Genomic DNA, 27,557 nt, shown 5'->3' with positions numbered 1-27,557 from the left:
TGGTATGTACCGTAATTGTAATTTCCGGCATATAGTACGCGGGCTATACAAAGTTAAAACATCCAATATTTGCAGTTTCCGGAGTGCCTGTAAGTGCCGACGATAGAGTACTCATGCTTCTTCATCGATCAATACAGCACCTATGAGCAAAACACGATTATATCGCGACATCATTTTTTACTTGTGCTCTGCCTCTGCTGCAGTCGCGTCGATGACTCCGTGCGCTGGTATGGTAGCCCCAGCAGTGGCCACATCACCAGCGCCGCCTCGTGGCACTCGCAGCAAGAACTTGAACAAATTCCGCGTGAACAAATTCTTGTCTTAACATCGGATAAAACGAACTTTCCTGTCTTACCTCGGATATAACGAACCTAAGTGTGCCACATCGGATATACCGACCCTCATTGTGTAAACCACAAATATGATAACACATTCAAACGATTCACCGAGGATCGCCTAAGAGTTTTTAATGGAGTGGTATATTGCGCAGTCGTCTGCAAAGAGGTGGATATGAAATTATGTATTATTAAGGAGGTCATTAAGGTAGATTAGAAACACTAAGAGTACGAGTTCAGTTCCTTGGGGGACATCGGAGAGAACTGGAGAGCAAGCTGGCGAGAGATTGTTAGCGTTTACAATTTCCTGCCAAAATTCAGTCTTGAAAATTTTGGTACAAGTTTTTGATGAAGAACTTTATCGAATGATTTTTTCGAAATCAAAGAAGATAGTTTATTGGTGTGTTTCAATCGTGATTAGAAATAAAGTCGTTAATGAACAAAGCTAGCTGAGTGTCACGTGATAGCTCTTTACGAAAGCCATGTTGATTAGATAAAAATTGCAGACATTAGGAACTTACTGTGTGACAATATAGCAGTTTCGTTAGTTTCGAACAAATACTTGCGAGAGAAATGAAATAACTTGATCATAAATCCGGAAGATCTTTTCTTTAACTATAACAAGCTTGCCTACTTTCCAGTCTTCTGGCACCACTCCTGGTGACAATGATTGCCGAAAAATATGACGCAATCCCACTTATGATGTCGTTTTTGTGTTTTTTAGGTTTTTAACGTTGGTACCATCGAAGCCTGATGAAGATATAACCTAATAACTTCGCAATAATCCTAACATTAAAAGTAAAATCAGGCATGCTTGCGTAATCGTGATGAAGAAAATCTGGTAAGCTGTTGTCAGATTTTTTATACAGAGCATAAACTGCGGCTAAGATCGTCGACTCTTTCACTAGCTGGAATCGTATTGTTCTGGTGACAGTACAGTTCCAATGGTTGTGAGCGTTTTGGGTCAACCGTGTTCCAGAAATTCATGGATTATTTTTTATTATGGTTGGTACAACCGATGATGAAGAAAGAACACTTAGTCGTGTGAGCGAGTAATTCGAACTATTTCTAAGCCGTGTAATACTTCTCCCATGAGCATTGATTGTTAGTTTGTTTATCACACTGTGCATGTGGTCGCTTAGGAAGGAGGGTGGGTTATTCATGCTATGCTTATGAACTTGGAAGAAAAGGGATATATATGAATTACAAGACCACACAGCCTAGAGAGAATAAGTGGTCTCTCATTGATGTCGCCGAGAGTAGAAGACCAGAGCAAAGGTTCGCGATCGAACGCAAGAACTATCTGTTCTATCAAAGGTTTCAGCTGGGCGTTTGTGACGTTGAGTCGACTACCCAGACCTCTTATAAACAAAACATGAATTTATTTCAAGCAGGAAAAAAGTACATAAATGTCTTTTCTTTGAACGAAATAATTTCCTTCCGCTTGGTTAAAACAAATCCAATTCCCAGCGAAACCTGAGCTGTGCTGGTGCAGCTTAAGGAGCATTTACACATTCCTTTGCCCAGGTTCTCGACAACGAGATTTCAATGTAATAGATTTTTTCGATCAAAAGCTACTCTCTGGGTTCTCAAGAACGCCGTAGGCACAACTACGGTTTTTATTTTCGCCACGTGGTCTCTTCGAAAGGCGCCGAAATTTCAGTAGCCCGGTGTTTTAATGCGATAGCATTAGAGCTATCGTCACAACAAAACCCCGCCGCTGGACGTCAGGGCGTTCCCTGATCAGTCGATACCTTTGAGATCACGTGACCACGGCGGGCAAATCCCAGTGCAGGACAGATTCCGAAACGGGACCCAGGTTGGCCCAGTCCTTAAACTTGAGACCCCAAAATAAGTCCGAAATGGGACCCAACTTGACCCACTCCCAGAATTTAGGGCTCCAAAATTTAAGATGGCGGATAAACCAGGACTAGGCCATACTTTGGCAGGAAAAGCTGTATATAACGGCAGCGCGGCGACGACGGCCTGATGCTAACGCATTTCCTATTAATAATTGCCTAAGTGCTCCCACAGCTTTTTGCACTTCGCATCCGTCTAGATGGGGTCATCGTAGCCGCGGGATCGAACCCACCACCACGTGCTCGGCACCAAAATACCACAGCTATAGTGGGACCTCTTGTTCTTACTGAAAGGCAATGCTTTGTATTGGCTTATATATCAAACAAAACAATAAAACGAATCCACCGCAACGGGCACACGTATTCAATTCCCGAAAGATTTGCCCCTATCGAAATACAAAAATTCAGAAAACTGCTAGGCAGTTTAAAGAGAAACAAGTCCTTATTCTCAGGAATACTGACTGAAAAATAACTCTGCAGAGCAACTAGGTGCGCTGTCAGAAGCTGCAGTCGGTGATTAAAGCTTTAATTGGGGCTAGTTGGCCACCAGTCTCGGAATGCACTTTTCTTAGCGCTGATGAAGGACAAGAGACAACCGAGAATACAGACACAGCGAACGCTAGCGTTCGCCTTGTCTTTTATCTTTATCACTGATCCTTGATAAGCGCCAGGAAAAATGCATTCTAAGGCAGCAAGCAGTACATGGTACCAATTGCCGTGTCTTTGGCTGCACCTCTGAGAATTAAACTAATTCCACCCTCAGCCTGCACTGCACGGCGAGCAGTCAGAGCGAAAGCGTCTGTCGCGTGTTCACCACGTGTAATAAACAATGCCGCTGTGCAACCGTCTTGCACGTTCCATGGTTGATGGGCCATGCCTTTCAAAGCATACTATCACGAAGTGGTGACGGCAATACAAAGGCTGGTGTCAGAGCACTGTTCTGGTATGCAATCACCAGAATGCTCAATGCGCCAGAATAACAAGAAAGATACAGCAGTGCATGTACACAACTTTTTACGCCACCTGTGGTGAGGCACCACGCACGACAATAATGATCATGGAATAAAAGTCGGTAAAACGACGAAGCAGTCCATGTCAGTTGTCCGCTGGCGACAGCGTCTGTTCGAGCACCAAGCGAACGGTCTCATCTGCACCAGCACGTCACAGGGCCCGCGTAGAAAAATGTTCCAAGCTCCAAGGCTTAACTTGCACAAACAGTTCTAACCCTGAAAAAGAGTCTGCTACAGCATCGTGATGAAGCCAGCCTTGGAGCATAGTTTTCCAGGTGACAGGAACGGCTTGGGCTCTTCGTTTGCTGCTCTTGGAAGGAGGAGAACATTTCCACTTCGTTGCACACCAAGCTTGGACAATTCAATGGGAATTCCTTCTTCCTGTCTTCTTTGTCGACAAAGCAGAGGGCAGAGCGCCGTTCTCAGTTTAATTTCGCTGTCTCCGGTGGAGTTTCATTACATTCGTATTCTGCTGTCATTTCAGTTCGCCGTTTTTCAAGGGCACAGAACTTGAGACACAATCAACCTGGCGAACTAATCATGCGACGTTCTTCATCTGCTACCGTTCACTGTGACAACGATTGTACGTTCGAAGAAAGCAATCCCGGGTTGCTGTGCGCTCATCGAGTTCTGTTGGCTTTTGTTGGTACGGAATCCGAACAAAGGCTCCTACACGTGTCTCCCTGGCAGCTTGCAGAAATTAAAATATCGTTGCAATAAGCTCTTGTCCCTGGGGCACTTTTGAAATTGAACTTTCGGTCTTACGTTGTACGGACATCAAAAAGCTCCACAAAAAGTGGCAAGCGTCCGTCAAGCCACGTGCGCCGTTCCGATACAGGTAAATCGGGGCTTGTTAAGAATACAGCTTACTTTGTTTTTGTTTTTAATCGTTTGAAACAAGTAGTAGCTTAAATGCGAGTAGACCAGTAGCCATGGTCCCCCTAGAGACTGGCGTTGAAAATTTGCTGCCTACGAGCACTGCACAGCCTGCACACAGTTCTGCTATATCCGGTATCCAGCAATCCACCATTTTGTGGTGTAATATCATCTACAAGGCGAGGACGGCAGCTAGAATATGCAGTCGAAAAGAAGCTCCTGTTATGGCCAGGCACAGCGCATTACTGAGCGCGTTCGCTGTGAAATACGAACTCGGCTAATATGCCCTTCGTTGCGGCTCATTATTCGGAGTCCTGTTCCAATCTTTGGCACCTGTCTGCGTGGACTACTATGCTTAGTGTGCAATGTAGTAGATGTTCCCATCTCCTGGGTCCAGCGCAGCTACCGCAAAGGCGGAGACAGCGCGTACTGCAGCGCCTCCAACAGCCGATCAAAGCTTCAGTGTTTCGTTACTCCTCCAATTTCTCCTTATTCTGAAGTAGTGCCGTGAAGGATAGAAATACAACGGGCCTAATGTCTTTCTCAAGAAAAAGAAGTCACTACTCAAGCTACCAGAATTGAATCTTTCGGCACATTTGAGAAACAATACAGTGATCGACACAAGCTGTGCTGGCTGTAGGGCATCACTGGGCCTCACACGACATTATGTGTTGTCTCTTGTGTTTTTCGTTTGCTTCGTGAGGTGTTGACCCCAAACACACACTTCAGTGGCCACCGACATGTGTTGTCCCTTGTGTCTTGAAGGTGCGGCCCAAAATGCTGTGGCACACCACTATAGCGTGTGTTCAGTGATTGCATGAGGCTCCGACGACTCAAAGACTACTCTCTTGTGGAAAGATGATGCATCCAAGCTGCCAGCGCGAGGACCGTCGGCAAAGAGAAAGCTGTCCTTCCAGAACAGCTGCTGCAGGTGGGCTCGTTGATGCGGTAGCCTGCGCAGTGGGTGGAAAGGAGGTAGCCACCGGCCTTGACGATGATGTCTTCTGCGAGCTCGGCTGCTTCCACATCGCAGTGACGGAGCACGGCACCCTTGGCGCAGTGTTTGTAGCCGTCCATCTGGCTGCGCGAGGAAAGAGACACGTTACGCCAGGACTTTTACGACAGCGACCTCAGTTTTGCAATGGCACGACTGCTTGCTTGCGGTCGGAAATACCTAATGCTATCACAAGGCAAGCGCGAAACTTATGTAAACACTTTTCGAGGACATCTTATCGGCCTTCTCCGCAATGTTGACAAATTCTTCATAAAAAATTTAACACTTGAGGAGTTTCTATGACAAGATAATCATTTATGATTTAAGGTTCACGTGAGGCCAATTTAGGCATACCAGCAAGAGAGCCGTATCTTCTCCTGTGGGCTCACAACCTGTCCTTGGAGCTCGGCGCGCTGAGCCATGTAGACCGCGGCGCAGTGGTTGTAGTCATCCTGAAGCTCCTTGTAGCACTTGGAGTGCTTCAGGTATGCTGCGCAAACAATGGCAGAGCATTGCACGCCAGCGAAACATGGTGGGTGAACATCGCAAGAAAGGCGGGACAAAGGCAAGACAAGCGCTGACTAGCAACTAAGTTTATTGAAGAACGAAAAGTGGTAATATATAGTGAACGTAAGCAATAAAATATAAAAATATAAAAAGCAGAAAAAAACGACAAAAGGAGGTAAACAACCTATGTCATGTGCAAGTCCAGATATTGAATTTCCTTGTCACTTAATGTCACGCCAGCGATATCAGGCTGTTACCTTCTTGTTCGGATTTAGGACGCGCGTGACGAACCTTGCATGATATGCACTGATTAAGAGTTATAGATAGCGATGCTATCGCAACAAACAAAGCTTCCTTGAACTGCATTTTATTTATCTACCTCACAAGGCCCCACAAGTCCAGGCCTACGAAGACTGGATATTCCCCAGAATGAACCATCCCCATCGCCAGTCTCTGAGACTGTGTGCCGGAGGACAAGCTGCTCCTCTTGACATAAAAGCCAGGAGCAAGAACAGATCGTGCACAAGCAGCCAAGGATCCTACTTAACTACCTTAAACTCCCTTGTCCTGAAGGGACACAGTCCATAAAAAGTGTACTAGTTCATTATTAGTTCTCCAGTACAGCTACTCCCCCCCCCCCCCCCCACTGATCTGAAACGAAAACTTGTAGTTAATCTCCGAAGACCAGTGCAATTCTGTGAAACCGAGAGACAGTGACGGCTAGTAAGGTGCCTTAATTTGTACGTAACAAGGGTTTGGGATTGAGCGGTGCTTTTACCTACTACATCAGTCACCAGAGCACCTGCGATTTCGCAGCATTTCAGTGCCAAGGTGCTTAACTAGTCACATGCGGTACTTGCGCACTACATCATATCCGCCCACACTCACAATATCTACGCACTTCTGTCTAGCGGGCGCCGTCGCCGCGCACACCACCGACCTCATCGTGGCGCCATCATGTGGCTCGGTCCCAAGCAGCTCGGCATCACCATACCCTTGTTACATCCAGCACCTCGCATCACCGACTGTAGCCGATGCCTCGTTTTTAGCAACACGCTCCCTCACGCAGCTGCGCTTTATTCATCTTGAGATGGCCACTTCGCGGCGGTAGAAAGAATTGCTTCGACTACTCACTGAGCCTAAAGCGGGATCCTTCCCGACAGAAGTCTTCGATGAGCTGTGCAGCACCACTCGTGAGTCTCCTGTAGATCTCCCGCTGCCTCTCGTTGAAGCAGCGCCTGGTGAAGCCGTTCACGCACTCCATGGCATCAGTGAGGTGGCTGCGTGCGAAGAAGTCAACATAACGACGCCGTTATTCACTAGTCCGCACTGATCGAGTAAGCACGCGTGAAAGGTGAAGGGAAGGAGGGACGTGGCTTCGACACTGGGAGCCGGATAAAGTGTACTCTCAAAGCTTTGCCATGTATCACCCGATTTTTGCCTTTGAAGACGGCTACGCTAATATGTTTAGAATACGTATCGTTTGCGATGTGCGACTAACGCGCCGCTCAAAACAATCACTACTGCACCTTGTCTTGAGGACCTTTAGTAAGGCTCTAGTGCTCCAGGTTCCTTTTACCACTGTCACAGAGCAATATCAATCATCATCACCACCCTTCCCCTCAGTTTCATTCACACTACCCTTTTCTGACTGCAGGTGAAAAGCAGGAGCAAAATAATGATGACAGTGTTGTGTTGTGTGTTGTGTTGTGTCGTGTTTTGTGGCGCATAAGCATCTAAGGCGTCATGCGCCCCACACAAGGTATAGAAAATTGTTCTGTGGAGGATTTTATAAAAAAAAAGTGTAAAACAATGGTGGCATAAAGGGCCTAAAATGTTATTTCGTACCGCGTATACTGAAGGTAAACGAGAAAATTTTTTTGAAATGGCTCATGGTAAAGGCTTTAAAGAAAGTCAGGTAACCTCAGCGGCCATCCTTGGCGGGGCAAGGGTCTCGAGGCTCTCAACCATTGAATTAGACACCTCCGCATTCTTCCCGGGGATGAGAAAGTGGCTGAGGTGAAGTAAAGACAAGTGAGGCGCTTGGTTATAATTTACAGTTTATTAAAAAAACAGTTTCTCTTGAAAAGCTAAAAACATAAGGTATGTCCATAATTGCATTGCCTCCTAAGAGCAGCAATGGGTGAAAAGGGGTGTGTCCATTATAAAACTGAGTAAAATACTTTTTATTAGTTTTTAGAGTTTTGAGCATGACAGTAAAACATGGTTTAGAGTGAGCTCGTCTCCACGTCTTTCACAAAGAGGTTTGTCTTGATTCGTCACTAAGAAGTTATGTGTTAGGTGTATGTGTCCTATGCGGAAACGACATAAAATTTCTATGAAACGTTCCTGGTGCGCACAGGTCTTCCATTCCCCGAGGACAGGCTTTAGAAAATGCAGCATGTTGTTCATTTCATTATCGCAAGTTGTCTGCCATTTAGCCTTCAAATTACTATGTGTTAATTTCATGCAGTCCCTACGGGGAATGGTGACTGCGAGCTTCTGCAGCATACAGGTCGGCCCTTTCATTTCCAGCCATTCCAATATGGCTCGGCGCCCAGCAGAGTTTCATCATATGCCCCTGTGTTGTGACTTTTTTTATGTTATGTAACATGTTTCCTACCAAGTGTTCGACTGCATTTCTGGAATGTAATGCCGTGAGCAGGCTAAGTGAATCTGAGCAGATTATGCTGTTTTCAATACTGTTATTTATTATTCTGCTTACAGCTACAGAGACAGCATAACATTCGACAGTATTAATGGATGCCACAGTTCGGCAGTTTTACTATTTTTTTGCCAGTTTCCTTACACTACCGCGCTTCCGACATAATCTGCTGTTTTTGAGCCGTGAGTGTAAAATTATGTGCAGTTCACATATTTTCCTTGCAGTTCCAACTATTCCTGGAATATTTATTTGTGTGGTGTTCGCTTTTTCGAAAGTGTGTTAAAGTCACATATAGTGGGAAGACTGTACCATGGGGGAAGTGGGTCCTGCCTTGAGGCGACATCGAAAGATATCCAGTATTTCCAAGTTTTGGCAAATATACTCGAAGCGGCGAAACAGAGGTCTGATTGACTGGGGCTTGTTGTTCAACAGTGTTCTTGAGGTGCAATTCGTAACTATGGAATAACAGAGATGTTTCCGCACTGAACGAATTTTCAGGACATATGCGCATGTGAGCACAGTTCTTCTGTCTGTAAAGGAGGGTTCATTGATTTCGACACAGAGACTATTGATGGGGAATGTTCAGTATGCGCCAATCGCAAGACGTAAACCAAGGTTATGCACTGGGCCCAGTCGCTTTAAATATGATGGCCTCGCAGACCTATACACAACGCATCCATAGTCTAGGGTAGAGCGTACTACGGACCGGTAGATTTGTAAAAGACATATTCTATCAGTTCCTCAACGTTTTCAGACAGTAAATTGTGTATATTCAGTGATCGGGAAGCTTTCTTTTTGACGATGTTATGTGTGGCAGGAATGTGAGTTTTCTGTCAAATGTTATGCCCAAAAATTTATGTTCTTGTTTTATTGGAAGTATAATTTAATTTAAGTGCAGGGTGAGATCAATCTGCAAACCTTTTTTTAGCGATAAAAGAACAGCAACTGTTTTTTGTGGGGAGAACTTGACCAATTTCTGTCGCCCCAAACCGCAAGTCTATTCAATGTCAGTTGTATCTGTCGCTCTCAGGTTGAAAGGCTGGAGAATGTGCATGCTATTTGGAGGCCATCGACATAAATAGAATACATAATGGACTTTGGGAATGATCTTAGCTATGGAATTCATTCTCACGACAAACAGGCCAGTACTTAAAATACACCCCTATGATACCACATTCTCTTGAACGAATTTTTTGGAAAGGGTGGAACCTAGGCGTATAGGAAATGAATGGTCAGACAGAAAATGTTTTAAGAAGTTCTGCATCCTCACACAGATATCGAGATCTACTAGGTCGCGGAGAATCCCGAACCTCCAGGTGGTATCATAAGCCTTCTCCATATCAAAGAAAATTGCTAGACAATGCTGTTTGTGTATGAATGTTTCTCCGAATGTATATTCAAGGCGGATGATATAATAAGTTGTTGAACAATATTTTTTTTTTAAATCCACACTGGTGGGTGTCAAGAAATTCACGAGATCCAAGAACAAATATCAGCCTAATGTTCACAGCGTTTTCAAATGATTTAGCAAGACAGCTATTGGCCTATAGCTACTAGAAGAGGTTGTTGGCTTACCAGGCGTCAGGAATGGTACTATAACAGCTCTTTTCCACTCCTTAGATATTTTACCTTCTATGAATATTTTGTTGGAGAAAATAAAAAGTGCTTCTGCGGCGGACTGGGAAAGATGGGCAAGCATGTCATAATGTATTTGGTAGAGTCCTGGAACAGTTTTTTTTGTCGGCAGACAGTACTCTATTGATTTCTTGGGCGGTAATTACATTGTTGTATTTTCCATTAGCACCTCCACTTGTTGGAAGTGCTTGTTTTCTGGCTATATCTTTTTATTTAAAAAAATGACTGGGTACAGCGCGAAGAACTAGAAACAACAGCGAAGTGCTCCGCTAATATCTCTGCCTGTTCCCCTATACTTGTTTGGGTACCAGGTATGTTCCAAAGAGGAATTGTGAACGGTGAGTAGCTGCCATTTAGTTTTCAAACCTGCTCCCACATTTGTTTCGATGTGGTAGAGCTGTTTATAGAAGAGACATAAGCTTGCCATAATGTTTCCTCGGCCATGCGCTGAATACGCCACGCTTGTGCTCTCGCCTTTAAAAAAAAAAATAAGGTTCTCGTGTGCTGGATATCTGCGAAAGACTCCCCAGGCTTAATTCTGTTTTTTTTTGTTTTTTGTTTGCCTCCTTACATTCTCGTGTGTGCCACACTTTGTGGTTGTGGCGCACCACTTCTGTGGATATTGGAATTAATACATGTGCGGCCGAGGGTTAATTGGTTTGATGCAGCGATGGTGTAGAGGTAGAACATCCGCCTCGCGTGCAAGAGGACCGGGGTTCAAATCCTGGTGCCGCGCAATTCTCCACCGGGTTAAAAAAAAAAATCCGCGTGTCGATGGAATTGCATAACCAGGCCTGGAGTGCGGCCTTATCTCGGTGACCAGAACCGACAACGCACTCTCTCACCAGAGCAGGATTTGGCCACCCTGGTGTAGTACTTGGCCACAACCTTCTATGATCAAACCAATTAACCCTCGGCCCTCAGTCCCCAGCGGCTGCAGAGCAACTGACAACGGCGGCGGTCAGACCTGTGACGCAGCGGAGGGTGCTAAGAATATCTGGCTCCGGACAGGCCGCCATTGGAATCTGAACCTGGCAACGTTTAACGCTAGAACTTTAGCTAGTGAGGCTAGCCTAGCAGTGCTGTTCGAGGAACTAGCGGGAATTAAATGGGAGGTGATAGCGCTTAGCGAAGTTAGGAGGACAGGTGAGGCGTATACAGTACTTAAGGACGGACACATACTTTGCTATCGCGGGTTAGAGGATAGACGAGAACTAGGTGTGGGTTTCCTCATTAATAAGGATATAGCTGGCAACGTAGAGGAGTTCTACAGTATTAACGAGAGGGTAGCAGCTATAGCAATTAGGCTGAATAGGAGGTACAAGCTGAAAGTGGTGCAGGCCTACGCACCCACATCCAGCCATGATGACCAGACCGTTGAAAGCTTCTATGAGGACGTAGAATCAGCAATGAATAGAGTAAAATCGCAGTACACTGTACTGATGGGCGACTTCAATGCGAAGGTGGGCAAGAAGCAGGCTGACGACCACGCGGTAGGTGACTATGGGATAGGCTCTAGAAATAGCAGGGGAGAGGTATTAGTCGAATTCGCGGATAGAAATAATTTACGGATCATGAATACCTTCTTCCGCAAACGAGAAAACAGGAAGTGGACCTGGAAGAGCCCCAATGGTGAGATTAAAAATGAAATCGACTTCATACTATGCGCTAAACCTGGCATCATTCAGGATGTGGCCGTCCTCGGAAGGGTGCGTTGTAGCGACCATAGAATGGTAAGGTCTAGAATTAGCCTAGACTTGAAGAGGGAACGGAAGAAGCTAGCGAAGAAGAAGACCATTAACGAGTTAGCCGTAAGAGGGAAAGCACAGGAGTTTAGGATAGCGCTGCAAAACAGATACTCGGCTTTAACTGAGGAAGATGATCTTGATGTTCATTCAATGCACGATAACCTGACATCAATAATTACGGAGTGCGCAGTAGAAGTAGGCGGTAGGACAGTTCGAAAAGATACCGGGAAGCTATCTCAGGTGACGAAAGATCTGATTAAGAAGCGCCAAAACATGAAGGCATCTAACACTACCGATAAAATAGAACTAACGGAGATATCAAAGTTAATAAATAAGCGCAAGGTAGCCGACATAAGGAAGTTTAATATGGAGAGAATCGAGCATGCTATAAAGAACGGAGGTAGCCTAAAAACAGTGAAGAGGAAACTAGGCATAGGTAAAAACCAGATGTATGCATTAAGAGACAAGCAGGGCAATGTCATTAGCAATATGTATAAGATAGTTAACGTAGCCGAAGAGTTCTACACGGACCTGTACAGTAGCCAATGTAATCAGAGCGCTAATGAGAAAGCAGTGCACAGCAATGCGTCATCCCGCCAGTAACGAAAGATGAAGTAAAGAAAGCCTTAGAAGCAATGAAAAGGGGAAAAGCAGCTGGGGAGGATCAGGTAACAGCAGATCTGTTGAAGGATGGAGGGGACATCGTGCTAGAAAAACTAGCCACCCTGTATACGCATTGCCTTATGACCTCGACTGTACCAGAAGCTTGGAAGAATGCAAACATTATCTTAATTCATAAGAAGGGAGACGCCAAGGACTTGAAAAATTAATTCATAAGAAGGGAGACGCCAAGGACTTGAAAAATTACAGGCCGATCAGCTTACTATCCGTTGCCTACAAAGTATTTACTAAGGTAATCGCTAATAGAGTCAGGGCAACGTTAGACTTTAATCAACCAAATGATCAGGCAGGCTTTCGTAAAGGATATTCCACAATAGATCATATTCACACTATCAATCAGGTGATAGAGAAATGCGCAGAATATAACCAACCTCTGTATATAGCTTTCATTGATTACGAGAAAGCATTCGACTCAGTGGAAACCTCAGCAGTCATACAGGCATTGCGTAATCAGGGGGTAGAAGAGCCTTATGTCAAAATACTGGAAGATATATATAGCAACTGCACAGCTACTATAGTCCTCCATAAAGTCAGCAATAAAATTCCAATAAGGAAGGGCGTCAGGCAAGGAGACACGATCTCGCCAATGCTGTTCACCGCATGTTTGCAGGAGGTATTTCGAGGCCTGAATTGGGAACAGTTGGGAATAAGAATAAATGGAGAATACCTAAATAATCTGAGATTTGCTGACGACATTGCCTTGCTGAGTCACTCAGGAGGTGAACTGCAAATCATGATCAACGAGTTAGACAGACAGAGCAGATCGATGGGTCTAAAAATTAACATGCAGAAAACCAAGGTAATGTTCAACAGCCTAGCAAGGGAACAACAGTTCACAATTGGCAGCGAGAGCCTAGAAATTGTGCCGGAATACGTCTACTTAGGGCAGGTAGTGACAGCTGATCCGGATCATGAGAGGGAGATAACTAGAAGGATAAGAATGGGGTGGAGCGCATATGGCAAATTCTCGCAGATCATGAGTTGCAGTTTACCAATTTCCCTCAAGAGGAAAGTGTACAACAGCATAATCTTACAGGTACTCACCTACGGGGCAAAAACGTGGAGGCTAACGAAAAGAGTTCAGCTTAAGTTAAGGACAACGCAGCGAGCCATGGAAAGAAAAATGATAGGTGTAACGTTAAGAGATCGGAAGCGGGCAGAGTGGGTGAGGGAACAAACGCGGATTAATGACATCCTAGTCAAAATTAAGAGGAAAGAAATGGGCTTGGGCAGGGCATGTAATGCGAAGGCAAGATAACCGCTGGTCTTTAAGGGTAACGGAGTGGGTTCCAAGAGAAAGTAAGCGTAGCAGGGGGCGGCAGAAGGTTAGATGGGCGGATGAGATTAGGAAGTTTGCAGGCAAAGGGTGGATGCAGCTGGCAAAGGATAGGGTTAATTGGAGAGACATGTGAGAGGCCTTTGCCCTGCAGTGGGTGTAGTAAGGCTGATGATGATGATGACATGTGCGGCAGAAAGAATACATGTGAACATTTCATCTATCTCATCTATGCTATGATTTTTTAAAATGATATCCTCTAAACTCGCTTTTTCTCTAAACAATGCCCAGTTAGCTAAATGTAGCTTCCAGCGCCTTGATTTTGTCGGAATGACTGTTGGCGAGGATGACAGACTTATTATGACAGGACGATGATTGCTTCCATATGGATTGTCTAGAACACTCCAGCTAAAATAACTAAAAACATACGGTGAACTAAAAGACAAATCTGAGCCGCCGCGGTGGCTCAGCGGGTATGGCGCTCGGCTGCTGACCCGAAAGACGGCCGCGGCGGTCGAATTTCGATGGAGGCGAAACTCTACAGGCCCGTGTACAGTGCGATGTCAGTGCACGGTAAAGAACCCCAGGTGGTCGAAATTTCCGGAGCCCTCCACAACGACATCCCTCATAGCCTGAGTCGCTTTGGGACGTTAAACCCCCACAAACCAAACCAAAAGACAAATCTAAAACGCTCATTTCCTCCGAAGTTGGAGCAGTATGTGGTTTTCCCCGAGTTCAGCAAACAGGCGTCACAGCATAGAACAAAATCATCTGTAAGCTGTCCTCCAGCGTCAGTTTTCTCGCTTCGCCAAAACCAAAAGTGTGCATTAAAGTCTCCAGCTATCAGGTAACGCTCTGGTAGGTGCTCTAAAAGAACATCGAAGTCATGGAGTGTTGCCTTCAGCTGTGGCTCAGTGTATTCGGAGCACGCTGTAATGGTTTTATGTGCAAGCAGAGTGGCTGCTACAGCTTCGAGTCTTGTTTTTAGTTTTAGCTCACGAGCCGGGACACCGTTTTTCACTATGATGGCTACACCTCCTGACAGCCTGCTCGCCTGCTTTCGGTCGCGGCGGATAACAGTACAATTCTTAAGAAAATTATTTTTTGAGGACCTCAATTTTTCTCTTGTAAACATAAAGCGACGGGAGCGTGTGCTCCTAGGAAATCTTTTATGTCACTGTAGTTGTTTCGAAGTCCTGTACAGTTCCATTGAATTATGAAAGCCATCTTAGTTTTGTGTTTGTATGGAGTGAAAAACTTGATCAAGTTGTTTTCGGCCCCGTGAATCGAGGCGTCTTTTTTTTTTTTTTTTGATCGATCTAGGGAGCCCTGCCGTCCGTTCGACGTGGATGGCACGGGGCTGGACGACCTTGCAGATTACATTTTTTCACAGATAGTTCTTCGGGAAGCTGCATATTTTGCGCGCAGGCCTGTTCTTCTCTCAGTCATTTTATTCTTAGTGGTTTTAATTTTTGCTGAGCCATTCTTTTTCCAGCGTCTCCCTCCTCTCCCCTACAAGTGGAGAGGGTGAGCGTAGACAGGTGGCAGGTGTAGAGCGGGAGATCCCCTAAACACCACATCGCAGCTGTAGGTGTCACACAGACGCCGCCGCCGGCCAGTTTTCGCGTTCATGGCTCCCTTAAAGGAGATCTTTAATGAACGACCGAGGTTCGAGTTCAGGCATCTTTTAAAGCATATTCGGCGCAGCCAAACGGTATTGTGTCGATTTAATCAAAAACAGTAATTACTCATTAACACTCCACCTGAGCGCAACCATACGGCTACCAGGAACAGCCCCTCAGATTTCTTAGAGGCTTCGCAGTTCAAGAAAAATTCGTCCCGGTCAGGAGATCGAGTCCGGTATCACCACGTGACCATGTCAGCAGCTCAGCCAACCGAGAGAATCAGGACAGCAGCTACACGAACTGGGCAGCAACCCGAAGAGAAAACGACGACAGTCGACTGCCTTGCTTAAAACACCTGCTCCAAACACCTGTGCTCAGTCCCTGTTCGGGAGAGAGGGTGCTCACTTGCAGATCCGACTCAGCTCGGCCTCGGTGGTGGCGAACGCGAGGCTTTTGTTCCTCGACAGCAGGTCCAGCTTGCTCACGCACTCCGACACCTCCTCGTTGTGGCACGAGCCGCTGACGTCGCCGGTACTGTTGCTTTCCCCAGTCCCCGGTGCAGCTCGCGCTGAGGAGGCGGCCCAGCAGGCGCTCCGGTCCCGCCGACAGGAGCACAGCAGTGCGACGCCTGCGATAGCATTGCCGATGGGGTCACAGGAGGTAACCGAGCTTATTATTTATTTATTTACTTACTTATTTATTTATTTATTTATTTAGTTATTTTGTAGCGAAAGCTGCATTGGCCACGAACTCACAGTTTCGCGGTGCTCGCAGTCCCACCGTGGTCGCGCCGCACCACGTGACCAACCACGTGACCAGCCACGGCGCCACCTCCTCGCCATCTGGCGTGACGTCAGAGGAGAAGCCGCCTTAGCTTCCGCTACGTAATCCTGGCATAGCCGAGCTAAACCATTGCCAATTCATTCATTCATTCATTCATTCATTCATTCATTCATTCATTCATTCATTCATTCATTCATATTGTCTCAGGCTCCAAAAACGAAGTATTGTGTGGGGGGATTACATAGAAAGGGATAATGGCAGGTGCATGAGTAACACGTCTGTACAAAACTTATTGACTGTTAGTATATCGATAACTGAAATGTGGGAACATAATTACAATATTTAGTGACACATTAGTAACTTGAAAAAAAAAAGGTCGCTATATCGGCCCCAAAGCGAGCTAGATCACGAATGCTCACGATGTGTTCCGGAAGACCATTCTAGTGAATGATAGCCTGCGGCAGGACAGATGAATTAAATGCAGCGGTTCTACCAGATATGCGTTGGAAGCTTAGAGGCTCACGCCTACACAGTGCGAGTCGAGCTACGCTAAAATAGAGTTCGTTACACTAAGCGAACAGCGGAAGCAGAGCATAAAGTTCACCTAGTTATTATGTGACTGTTTAAAGTGAACACCACAATCGGCAAGCTTGACTAGGGATTGAACGAGAAGGCAGGCGCAGCAGTCGCTTTTGTCGCTGTAAACAGCGGCACCGACAATACATAGCTGCGCAGTTCGATGGAACGGTCCACTATATGTGTTCTGTGTTTCTGGCGCTCCCGGGAATCTCACTTGAACATTTTACCGAAATCACTGTGAAATCAAGCCCAAACTGAGGCGAATTTCCTCATATACGAGGCCAAACCACGGACTGACTGTGGTCTGACATTACAGTTTGCGGACGGTGTAGTGTACCAGCCCCGATTTGCCAGTAGCTACCTCGAAACTCGTTAGCTGCTTGCCTTCGTCATTCGTGAATCCGATGGCCTGTAGCACGTCTCGAAGAGCGTCAGTGTCAACGTTTACGCAATAAAAATTCAGCAAGGGCTTTTCCAAACGGTTATGCTCGAGGCGTTTGTTTCAGCTGGCAAGCGCTGTGGTCTGAAGGAGAGAGGGCACGGGCCTACTTTTGTAGACGCCCGGCTCGCCGTTGTAAGCTCTCGTCCCTCGCCAAATTGCCGCTGCAAATTGGATACCCGATCCGTAAGAACGCGGTCCCAATAACGAAACCTTGATTGCAGCTACTCGTATTTTGGCAGCAACAAGCCGGAGCAACAAGCCCCGTTCCTGGCTATACTTGGATCATGAATCCTGTAACGGAAGGAAGTTACAGTTCCTTTCGGCGGGCAATTTTTATTTTAGTACCTCTAATCGCAAGGTACGGCCGCAATCAAAAATTGATGAAAGTCATCTCGTTCAAAATATGAAGGCCTCCCTGTACGGCAGTGTATAGCGGAGAATGGATAACCTATTTCTATTCTTAAATAATGACGAAATTAAGAGCTATGGACATACGTATCACTGCTCTGTGGCCCTGACCACGAGAATTAATTTGTCTGGAATCAAGGGCTGTTGGTACACAAAAGAAGTCCGATTAGGAGGATAGCGGTGGGTCATGTGATCTGCACGGCAACTCAAATCATTACACGATTTCGCAAGATATATGCTTGCATTTTTTTCTTTTTCTTCTGTTCCTCTCATTTCTTCCCCTTGTTTATTGCCAACAGAGAATAGGAATAGTATTAACATTTATTTGCCCCTGTTGAGTGCAGACGATGAGAGAGTAAAGAAGAAATAGCTGCCATAATAAAACTTGACCACGAATATATTACCCATTCCACGATAACGATACCACCCACTGAGAAGAGGACTATAAAATGGTGGAATATTAAATATACAGTGTGGGCAAAAACATCGTCGTGTAACCTGAAATTTCGCGAACAAAGTACAAAAATAAAACCAATAGTTACGCGACTTCCCGATCAGGCGAGCCTTGTTATGCTAAGAAGCGGCCTCTTTAAGCGGCTTTAAACCAATTCTCTGAATCGTAGTTGGCCCATCAGCTTAAACACGAAACTTCCTGTGTTGTTTGCGAATTTAGTGATATCGAGGCTACCGTGCGTTCTGTTGCCTAGCAACATTTCAGTGCACTGGGGCGAAAAAACGTTAAAAGGAGCAACCAGCTGCGAAGTTGAAACTGAGCCCTAGAAACGCTGAACACGGGAGCGGCAAACTGCACCAGAGAGACAGAAAAAAAAAAGAAAGTGATCCGCATAGCACAATGGCTGTTGCTCTTTGAAAATCCCCGTGCCTGTAACGACTTTTCATTCAATTTCTATTTTTGCTTCGTTATGGTACTTTACAAAAAGCTGCATGTTAGAAATCCGGGGAAAGCTTCCATGGAAAACTAGAGCGTTGTGCACCATGCCTTCTTTGCAAAGTAAAATATGAACCTCGGGTAACTGAATAAAAATGATAGCGTAGAATGAACATGGATCATGTCTATAGCTAATAGCAGGAAAGAAAATGTGTGTATGTGGGAGGGCGGGTGGTGTGTGTGTGTGTGGGGGGGGGGGGGGGGATATGATGTAATTAAAGCGGCACACTGCGAAATAGCGAAATTGCACTAGTGGTCGACTCTACTAAGGGGATCTGAGTGCTAACAAAATTTCGTTAACTACAAAATCAGTAAACCGTGCAAGAAATAAAACGATCTCCCGCCAATGCACGAATTGTTCACCACGTGCGCCCCGAATGTTGTGAACACGTTTCATTGTTCCTTACTCGTAATTTTCAAGCCTCTCACTTTACATATTTGTGATAAGGCGGACAACACCCAGGCCGTCCACCGGATGTAGAAGAATGGATTTTTGCGCCGCACACCGGACGCTACTGGGCTTCCTTCGAGAGTCTAGTATGTATCTATATTTGTAAATAACGCTTTATGCCAGCAGGCACACTGTCGCAAAAAGTAAGGTGTTCCTTTAAAATATGGCTATTGAGGAAACTATATGACCGCCAGCTTTCTTTCGTAGCTCCAAAATTGCGCATTGGTGGCTCCAAATGAGCGATTAATGTGAGATATATTACTGGCGTATTGATGTTTAAGTTTCACTCTGTAAAATTGGCCATGAGGAAAGGAAACGCGCAGTAACGGTCTCACTCTCGATTGGCACCACACCGTTGACAGATTGCGCGGAACTATCGAACTAATTCATTTGCTTCCCAGTTTAACAAAGCCTATCCCAAATTACGTAGGTGTCAGTAGGTTCGGACAACTGTTTGCATCTGTTCAGACGCAAATTTTGCCACACAGCCTTACACGGCGGAACTGAACGCCGCAAAGCGTGCTGCTGTGGGCGAAGCAGGAAGTTTTTCCATCTCGTAACAACCCTGCGTGAGTGGCCGGAAGACATGGCGACAAGCGATGCTGCAGCCCAATCATCACTGCGGACGAGAGAAGCGCCGGCCTACGACTGAGCTGCCCTTATGAAACAAAATTTTGACTAATGTAATTAATCCACATGCTCTGGTTCGCACACAAATACAGCCACTTCGTTCACTCTAGTGCGACGGTGATAAATTATCATCAGCACGTGTTCTTAAATATCGCCGTATGCCCTACCTTAACGCTGGTAGGACACACAGCGCAACCCCGGCCCCCGACCCAGAGAAAAATAAAAATAAACAGACTTTTCAGTCCTCAATGATGCGAAAATCGATATCGGCAGCTGTACCGCGCCACCATCTCCCACCCGCTCACTCAAAATCTCAAAGGTCTCACAATAATCACGTGATCACGCAGGACCTCATCGCTGGCTAGCGGAAGAGTGGGGCAGTTTTCGGTTACGACATCCTTCCTCGACGCCGTTTATGAGGGAGAAAATCCCCGCCCAGCCAACACTCTAAAACCCTCCATGCACACCTGGCGTGGTGGCGCCCGGCTCGTTCGATACGCCGGCCGAAGTGGCTGCACTTCAATGCAGGCGAAAAGGGAAATACGCCCGTGCGCTTTCGGCGCGGGGAAAGAGAAATAGCAAACTAAGCAAGACGCTACAGACCGGAGGAAGATATTATTCCTCAGGAAGATTAGCAGCGTTTTTTGTGCGCGGAAACGTGGCTGCGTTGTCGGAACGCCGCAGAAGCGGCGAGGAAATACATAAGATAAAAGTTCGATAGCGCTTAATCCCACCTACACCCAACTCCCTTCTTTGAGCCCCAGAAACGTTTCTCTCTAATTAAGGACGAATTCGAAAGAACGAAACCGACTAAGCCTTCTTTCGGAAAGGTACAAATGTGAACGCCCCTGCGTTAAGCATGGCGCGCAGAACAACGCGCCACGTGGTATTTACTTTACGGAAGAGCTCGTGTTCCTTTGGCGGTACTTTTGTGCGAAGGCAAGTTTTTGCGTGTTTATTTCTCCATAGTAGCAAGCACTCTCGCGCTCTGAAATACCCGCGGATTACACGTATTTTTTTTTCTTGCTGTCTCGAGATTAAAAGAAAAGAAAGGATAAAAAACTTGCATCCACAACAGTCGCATATTAGGAATAGGTTTATATGCTTTGGATAGATGAAGGCTGCAGAGATCAGGAAAAGGCTCAAAACTGACACGCGATAGGCCCCAACGCCTGCACGCTTCAGAAACAAGAGCGGCGAGAAAGAACGTGGAAAGAAAGAGCGGAGGAAGAGAGAAATTACACGCAATGCTCCGACACTCGCCGTATACGAATTAGGCGCTCAAGCCAAATCAAGCCCAAGCCGGAATGTTGACGCCTAACTTGTGTTCGCCTTCGGCGATGCCGCAAGGTGTAGATCACTGCTGGAGATCGAGCTTCGGGAGAAGCAGTCAAAGGAGGCAGCTCAGGACAGGAAGGAGAGGAGGGCAGTCATTAAAGACAGCGATAGGCAAGGAAGATGAGCTGAAGCAAGATGTCGCAAGGTGTAGCCCTTCAACTACGCCCTGCAAACATTTATGCCGACGCTAAAAGTTCATTCAGAGGTGTAAGTACCAGACTCCGTCGTATAGAGGGGGTATAAAAGAAAGATATCCAATAGTGCTAACGACGGGCATATCTCGCAACCAAAATAACTCTTCGCCTCGTGTTCAGTCTGCGTTCTTACCCCGCTCTGACGCTGTCGCAATATCGCTCAATACGGCTCAGGACTGAAGCTCGTCTAACACGGAGAGTTCGTCAGCGCTTGAATCCCGACAAAGCGAGACGGTAGCCGTTGACGCAAGCCGCCTCTACGCTGTCTCGGCCACATAAGGGCGATTATCACTCGTAGCGTGTCAGGGCGAACATCGGCCCTTATTTTTATTCCAAACTTTATTTGTTCTCGGGCTTATATTTCTTGCCACGACTACGTGGAACTCCTCCCTGAAAGCCTGTTTCCGAACGCTAAAGTAATCCTGATTTTTGCGTGGCATCCAGTTGTTTAAATATAACTGTATCTGTTCTACATTGAATTACCGCCTTTTCTTTTTTGCGCGCTATCCGTGAGTCAGAAACCCTTTCTTTTATTGTTTTCTTCTATGTGGTATCCATTCATTTGCATTTTGTTATTTATCTTAGTGTTTTTTTTTTCTAACAGGACCTGCCGCGGTGGCTGAGTCCAGGATTCGCGGGATCGAATTCGGGGCGTGACGGCCAAACGCAATACTGTCCGTGCGATGTCAGTTGATGTTAAGAACTCCCAGGTGGTCGAAGTCAGTCTGGAGTCCCCCTCATTGTCCTAACGTATCTTCGGGACGCGTGAAGCCCCGGGAGGTTCCCGTGGGGGGCCGTCTTTCCCTCACTCTTTCGCGAAATTTTGTAACAAATGAATCGATAAACAAACTCGAGATATAGAGGCTGAACATACTTCAGTTTCATACTTCGCCGCGTTGAACCGGCATTCCTTGATGCCGCCGCTGTGTCCATTGTAGCCAGGGATTACGAAAATTTGGTGATTTTTAAGATTGTACTGCTAGCCCGTTTTTTTCTGCGTATGCTACAATTATATATCTACTCTTCAGCTTGATTGTGCCATCACTGAGTATAAGTAAATCGGCGCGCAAGTTTACGCAAGCGAGGTTTTTAGCAAAACAACTGTAGTAAAACGTATATAGGTCGCGTCTGACCATTTTTCGTTGTCCTCTCGCACATCGTGGTTTGCAGTCCTGGTGTTTTCTGCATTCATTAAGGTCGAAACTGTTCACACGCGCTGTGCTTTCATCTAAATCATTCGTTTATCTGGTGACGTTATTTATATACAGCGAGTCAGGTTCATCCCTTTCTGCAATGCGAAAGCCCCGAGGGTAAAATAAATGAAATAAAATGAAACGAAATAGGTGCAAAAAAAATGCGATATTACGCGGAGAAAATTGGGGCAGTGTAGCAGCGCACACAGGCACGCACGGGCCAACTCAGAAAGTCTGAAAGTATAGCGGGCAAGCTGTAACGCGCGAGAGACACGCATGCGCAGACTGTATTGCAAGCGCTGATTCCACCGAAACGGGTAGCGCACGCAGTGCGAATAACACGCGTACGTGCTACCGCACAGAACACGCTGCAAGCAGACTGGTGGTAAATCATGGATGCAGAGCGACCCGCTTACGAGTCGCCGACCGCGTGCTGGTGCGGCTGCTGTTTGTGGTTCCGCATGCGGTACGCGTTGATGTATCCTCCAGCTGCGAGCCACTGCTGCGCTTTAGATTAGGGCCAGGGAGATGGGAACGCGCTTTGAAAGCGACTGCTGCGCATGTGCGGTACTTCCTGGGAATTATTTTTCAGCACGGCGTCGCCAGCATCGTCCTCTCCGTAATATACGCCCTAATAGAGCGAAAGTAAAACAAATGGTTTCCTTTTTGTGCGACTGAGTGAGCGTCAAATGACTTTATCCCAGTGTACGAATATCTACCGGTGCTCTACTATATTCAAGAGCTCACTTGTAGCGGTGCTGTAACAAAAAAATTGGCTCAGGCAACACGACGCAGTGCCGAGTAGCTTTCGATGAATGCACCAAATATAGCGAGAAACTTGCGCTTTTGAAAAATTATCCGATACCTAGGACAGTAAGAGAGTAAACTATTTCAAAGAAGGAAAAGGAAATATGTGTGTACAATGGTAACCTTTAAATGAGATTGCGGCTACTTTACGCAAAATATCAACAGGGTACATGAGATATAACAGTTGTGTTGTGTTCATCGCATAAAAAGCTGTATTTCTTTTAGAGAAAAGACGTTGATATGTCTCGCTGCTTGCCTACAGAATCAGCATCATCATGACCACAATCACCAGCCAGATTACGCCTACAGAATCGCAGTAGCATAAAATGTTCCATGATTGTTGGTCCTCAATCAAGAGTGGCCGAATGGGCGCTCCACATCTTCGGGGGATAAGTGGGAGGCATTCGCCGGACCCTCTTTTCAGCTCTGTTTACCCGCATATATTTCATGTACCAGAACAGTGCAGTATTTCTCGGTCACCTTCTGGTACTACTGTGTGTGGAACCATCCAGAGCTAAAGCACCTGTACAGCCAATACGTTTAGGGTGGGCTCTGCGGCTGTGCCACCGCACGGATCGCTGATCAGTTTGCTCTTACAATGCTGGCTGCAACATCAGGCGTCCCACAAGTCCCTGTTCTTGTTCCGCTGTTGTTACTAATTTACGTTAATGATTTGCCAACTCATGTAACATGCAATGTTAGCATGCTTGCCGACGATTGCGTCATCTATCGCACAGTGACTAACATATCCCACCAAGCAGCTCTTCAAAACGATCTTAATCACACTCATCAACGGTGCGACCAATGGATCATCAAACTAAATGCTAACAAATGCAAACTTGTCTCCTTTCATCCTCGCCAAAAGCCCCTCGTATTTAACTACACTATTCGCAACTCTGCCATTGTACTTCTTCAATCTTATGAATACCTTGGCTTAACCTTAAGCAGTGATATTCCCTGGCGCACTCATATCACCAACGTGATATCATCGGCAAACAGATCTCTCGGATTTCTGAAACATCGAATACGACATGCACCACGGCATGTGAACTTACTAGCCTGTAAATCGTTCATCAGGTCTAGGCTAGAGTTTGGATCTCAAATCCGGCATCCACATCAAACTTATTTAGCTAACGCCCTTGAAGCTTTACAGAATTGCGCCGTAAGATTCATTCACTCCGACTACTCTTTCAATACCAGATTAAGAGCATTAAAACCTCAGTCCGAACTTTTGAACCTTAGCAATCGTCGTCGCATCGCTAGCCTTTGCTTGTTTCACAAGATATATTTCACAGTTTGCTCAACCATCCCCCATATATAACACCAGATTCACTCATATACCACCGCACGGCGCGTCCATTTCATGTTGCTCGACCACTTACTAGAACTGTTACGTTTGCTGGCACATTTTTTCCCCGAACAGCTATCGACAGGAACAGCCTTCTCCACGTCAATGTTGCCATCATCCCCTGCCCATCGTTGCTTGCGACAGCCGTCCCTTCCCATGTCCAACAGTTATCTTCGCCTATGGTATATGATCCCACCTCTTATGTAATACCCCGAAAGGGGTCTTTAAGCCAATAAAACGAAACCAAACGACACAACACCAGACTGCGCCAGAGGCAATATATTTTTTGTCTAGTGCACAAGGCATTGCTTTATGCATCTTATGTTTGACTTGATGGCCGCCATTCTGAAAGCCAATACCGGGATAACTATCCAGTTTACAGCGCACTGCATACAACTGCTGCACGTAACGTAAGGCAAACCGATCCCCAGGCCAGAGGAAAGCTTGTACCCATCAGAAAGCCGATGGGTGGACATCGAACCTCCCATCTCCCGCATGCGAAGCGGATGCTCAAATCGCTGTGCGTTACGGGGCCTTTGGTGCCACTCGTTTGGGGGCATTTTTTCTTAGTACGAAAATGGCGACCTTTTCTCCCGGGGACTTTTTTCCGGAACTCGCCTTTCCCAGGTGAGTTGAGTTGTCAGCGACTGGCCATGGGGTTGCAATTATTCTAGTGGCTAGTGCTCCACCGTAGCGACACATTAATATTTATTGCAAGAATTTTGGCCGCGGAGCATGTGCCTTTACCTTCGACTATTTCTGTGGCCACTTGCTACTTTGGAAACATGAAACACACGTCTCTGATGATTACTTATACAATTTATGGCGTGTTCTCATGTGTGTACATTGTGACCCAAGGTTGCTTCCAGGGTGTCAGTTCTACTTGCTCTGACTCATTTACACAACAAAAAGTCGTTATGTAAGTAAATCAGTCCATTTTAGGTATCCTACATAGATCGTTCTTACGAAACAAGAGAAATTAAATCACGCACTCACCGTAGCTCACCTAAAACGCAAAGGCATTCACGTCAAAAAGAATTTTATTCTTTCATTTAGCATGCCGTACTTCACACTAGGCCATGCGGCTTGGCATAAAGGTCTCAAATATAAGCTTATGCATTCGGCGCGCTACAGCCCAGCAGTATATCCGATACCGTATATCTGTATATCTTGTGTACATAACTCCGCGAATCAAGGGGTTATAAAGCGAGTACCCCTCACCCTTCGTAATGTGTCACAACACCATGGGGCCATTCAGCCAACACCAACAAAATTATACTCAGTTTTGTTTTTTTTACAGTGGCAGCTGTCAAGGCCACCCGCTTTTCCCGTTCATGAGCCGTCGGTGTCGCTGGCGTACACACCCAGATGCAACGCGCCGCCCTAATTGGTCACAATTGGACGAAGTCACGCATGACGTCATGACAATGCGCGTTGTTGATTGGCCAGGATGCTAATCACTGATTGTTCTTAACACAATGACGTCACTCGTAAGGTCACGTACCCGTACCCAGAGTTACCCCTCAGACTGGCATGGGCATTTTGCACCACACGAGCAGCCACCAGGGTAAACATCCGCTCAATTTTTCGTTTTCTTATTTGTACTGTTTCCTTCGTGCTCCTTCTACGCACGGTGAAGCCTGCAGTTTTAATATTTTGTTCAGATCTTCCAGACGACGTCAGCCTAGTCTGAACCAGCGGGACCAAACGGTGGGTGGCGGGGCGGGCAATGAGCTTAACGAGACAACAGTCGTCGGGCCTGCAGGCGTCCTATAGACCATGAAAGCAGACCAGAGTGAAGCACGCTACTGCGCTTGTTTGCAGGACACGTGCGGGTGGGCAGAACAAGAAGCAGACGAGAAGCGAGGAGCAGTTGTGTACAGGAATAGTATACGGTTAGCCAAAACGCGAGATGCGCCGACATGCTGAGCAGGCATTGTTTTTCTCGTAGCTGACGCAAGCAACGCGCGCTTGATCAGACAGCTATTAAATGGGTGATAAGCCGCCATGGAAACGGCACAGAGAAGGCCTCGCGCAATAACCACTCTTGTCTTTCCTTCATGAACAAAACAAATCCTGCGGGCTATCATCCTACCAGGAAGAGAAACTGACTGCTTATGAGGGACACGGTGGATCTTGTGATGCTCGGAACTTCTGCTCCACTGCTTGGTTGCTCATTTCAGTCAGGGACGCTATGTCTGGCAGAAACAGTGCACCATTATGATATGATCGAGATCTGGAATAACCTAATCCCGATGCAAACTAATGAGAGCATTTGCTCTGACCATACTGTTTGCGAGACTCCCCATCAGGAATGTCCACAAGGCTGAATAGAAACATATAGCCGGACTAGCTATGCAACGCGCCAACAGATCGCAGCCCAGAGGTGGACTGGGGGAAAGGGGGGGGGGGGGGGGGTATTGGCGTGAACGCTTGATAAGGCAATGTGCCAGTAAACGTCACTGTGGAAACATCGAGTTGTTCTGGAGATGATTTCGTAAACATCTATGTGATTGCATCATCGAGAAAGAGTTGCAAGACCGAGCCAGCGCACAGGGCAGATCGGATTCACAGACGTTATAAAGTCTTTTTTTTTGAAATAGCTGCGCGCACACAACAGAGGACATGAAAAGGGACACACACGTGTCCTGTGCTGTGTGTGCGCTATTATTTCCAAAAAAGTATGCCGCATCAACTCGCCCAAAATGCAACGCTTCTGAACGTTGAACATGCTTCGGCCAATGTACTGCGATGAGACAAATGAGTTGTGCGCAATGTATCGAGTGGCACGGGTGCTTCAGGTGTCAAAGAGCGTCTCTTAATGATTACCAGCAGTCTGGAACGCGTTCCATGGGCAACATCACGGAAAACTCAGAACGGGTTTGAGAACACGTGCATGAGGATTCATGCAGTCAACGATATTGTAGACACTGTTGGCGGCTCGCACGCGTCAGAGGAAACAATCTGAACGTCGTAAGATGCAGCTTAAAGGCCCCCGGTTTTGTACCATTGCCGAGATACAGCGCGAATGGCAAAAGAAAAAGAAAGAAGATTGTAGACGCGCTTGCGCAAAATGACTTCCAAGGTTCTTTTCAAAGCAGCAGGAACGCTGGGACGGGTGCACCGCCATGCAAGACGACTATTTCGAAGTCGATGCTTTTCCAACTTGCTGGCGATAGTACGTAATGAACGTTGGTATCAACGAACTCGGTCCGGAAATTTTT

General features: G+C 46.3%; 1 protein-coding gene across 1 annotated transcript in view; it reads right to left on the bottom strand.

The window, feature by feature from the left end:
* Positions 1-1,700: 1,700 nt before the first annotated feature.
* The window catches only part of LOC144106603 (uncharacterized), an 87,221-nt gene continuing 61,364 nt past the window's right edge, over positions 1,701-27,557 (bottom strand). The window contains exons 2-5 of the mRNA XM_077639450.1: positions 15,617-15,839; positions 6,716-6,861; positions 5,429-5,564; positions 1,701-5,161 (exon numbers count right to left, since the gene is read on the bottom strand). Coding sequence (XP_077495576.1) covers positions 4,921-5,161; positions 5,429-5,564; positions 6,716-6,861; positions 15,617-15,839 — 746 coding nt within the window. The 3' untranslated portion in view covers positions 1,701-4,920. The remainder of the gene's footprint in view (positions 5,162-5,428; positions 5,565-6,715; positions 6,862-15,616; positions 15,840-27,557) is intronic.

Source organism: Amblyomma americanum, chromosome 10 (genome assembly GCF_052857255.1).
Source record: "Amblyomma americanum isolate KBUSLIRL-KWMA chromosome 10, ASM5285725v1, whole genome shotgun sequence".
In the NCBI taxonomy this organism is placed as follows: domain Eukaryota; kingdom Metazoa; phylum Arthropoda; class Arachnida; order Ixodida; family Ixodidae; genus Amblyomma; species Amblyomma americanum.
The sequence above is the reverse complement of the archived record's forward strand: the minus strand, read 5'-3'. Positions and strand labels throughout refer to the sequence as shown.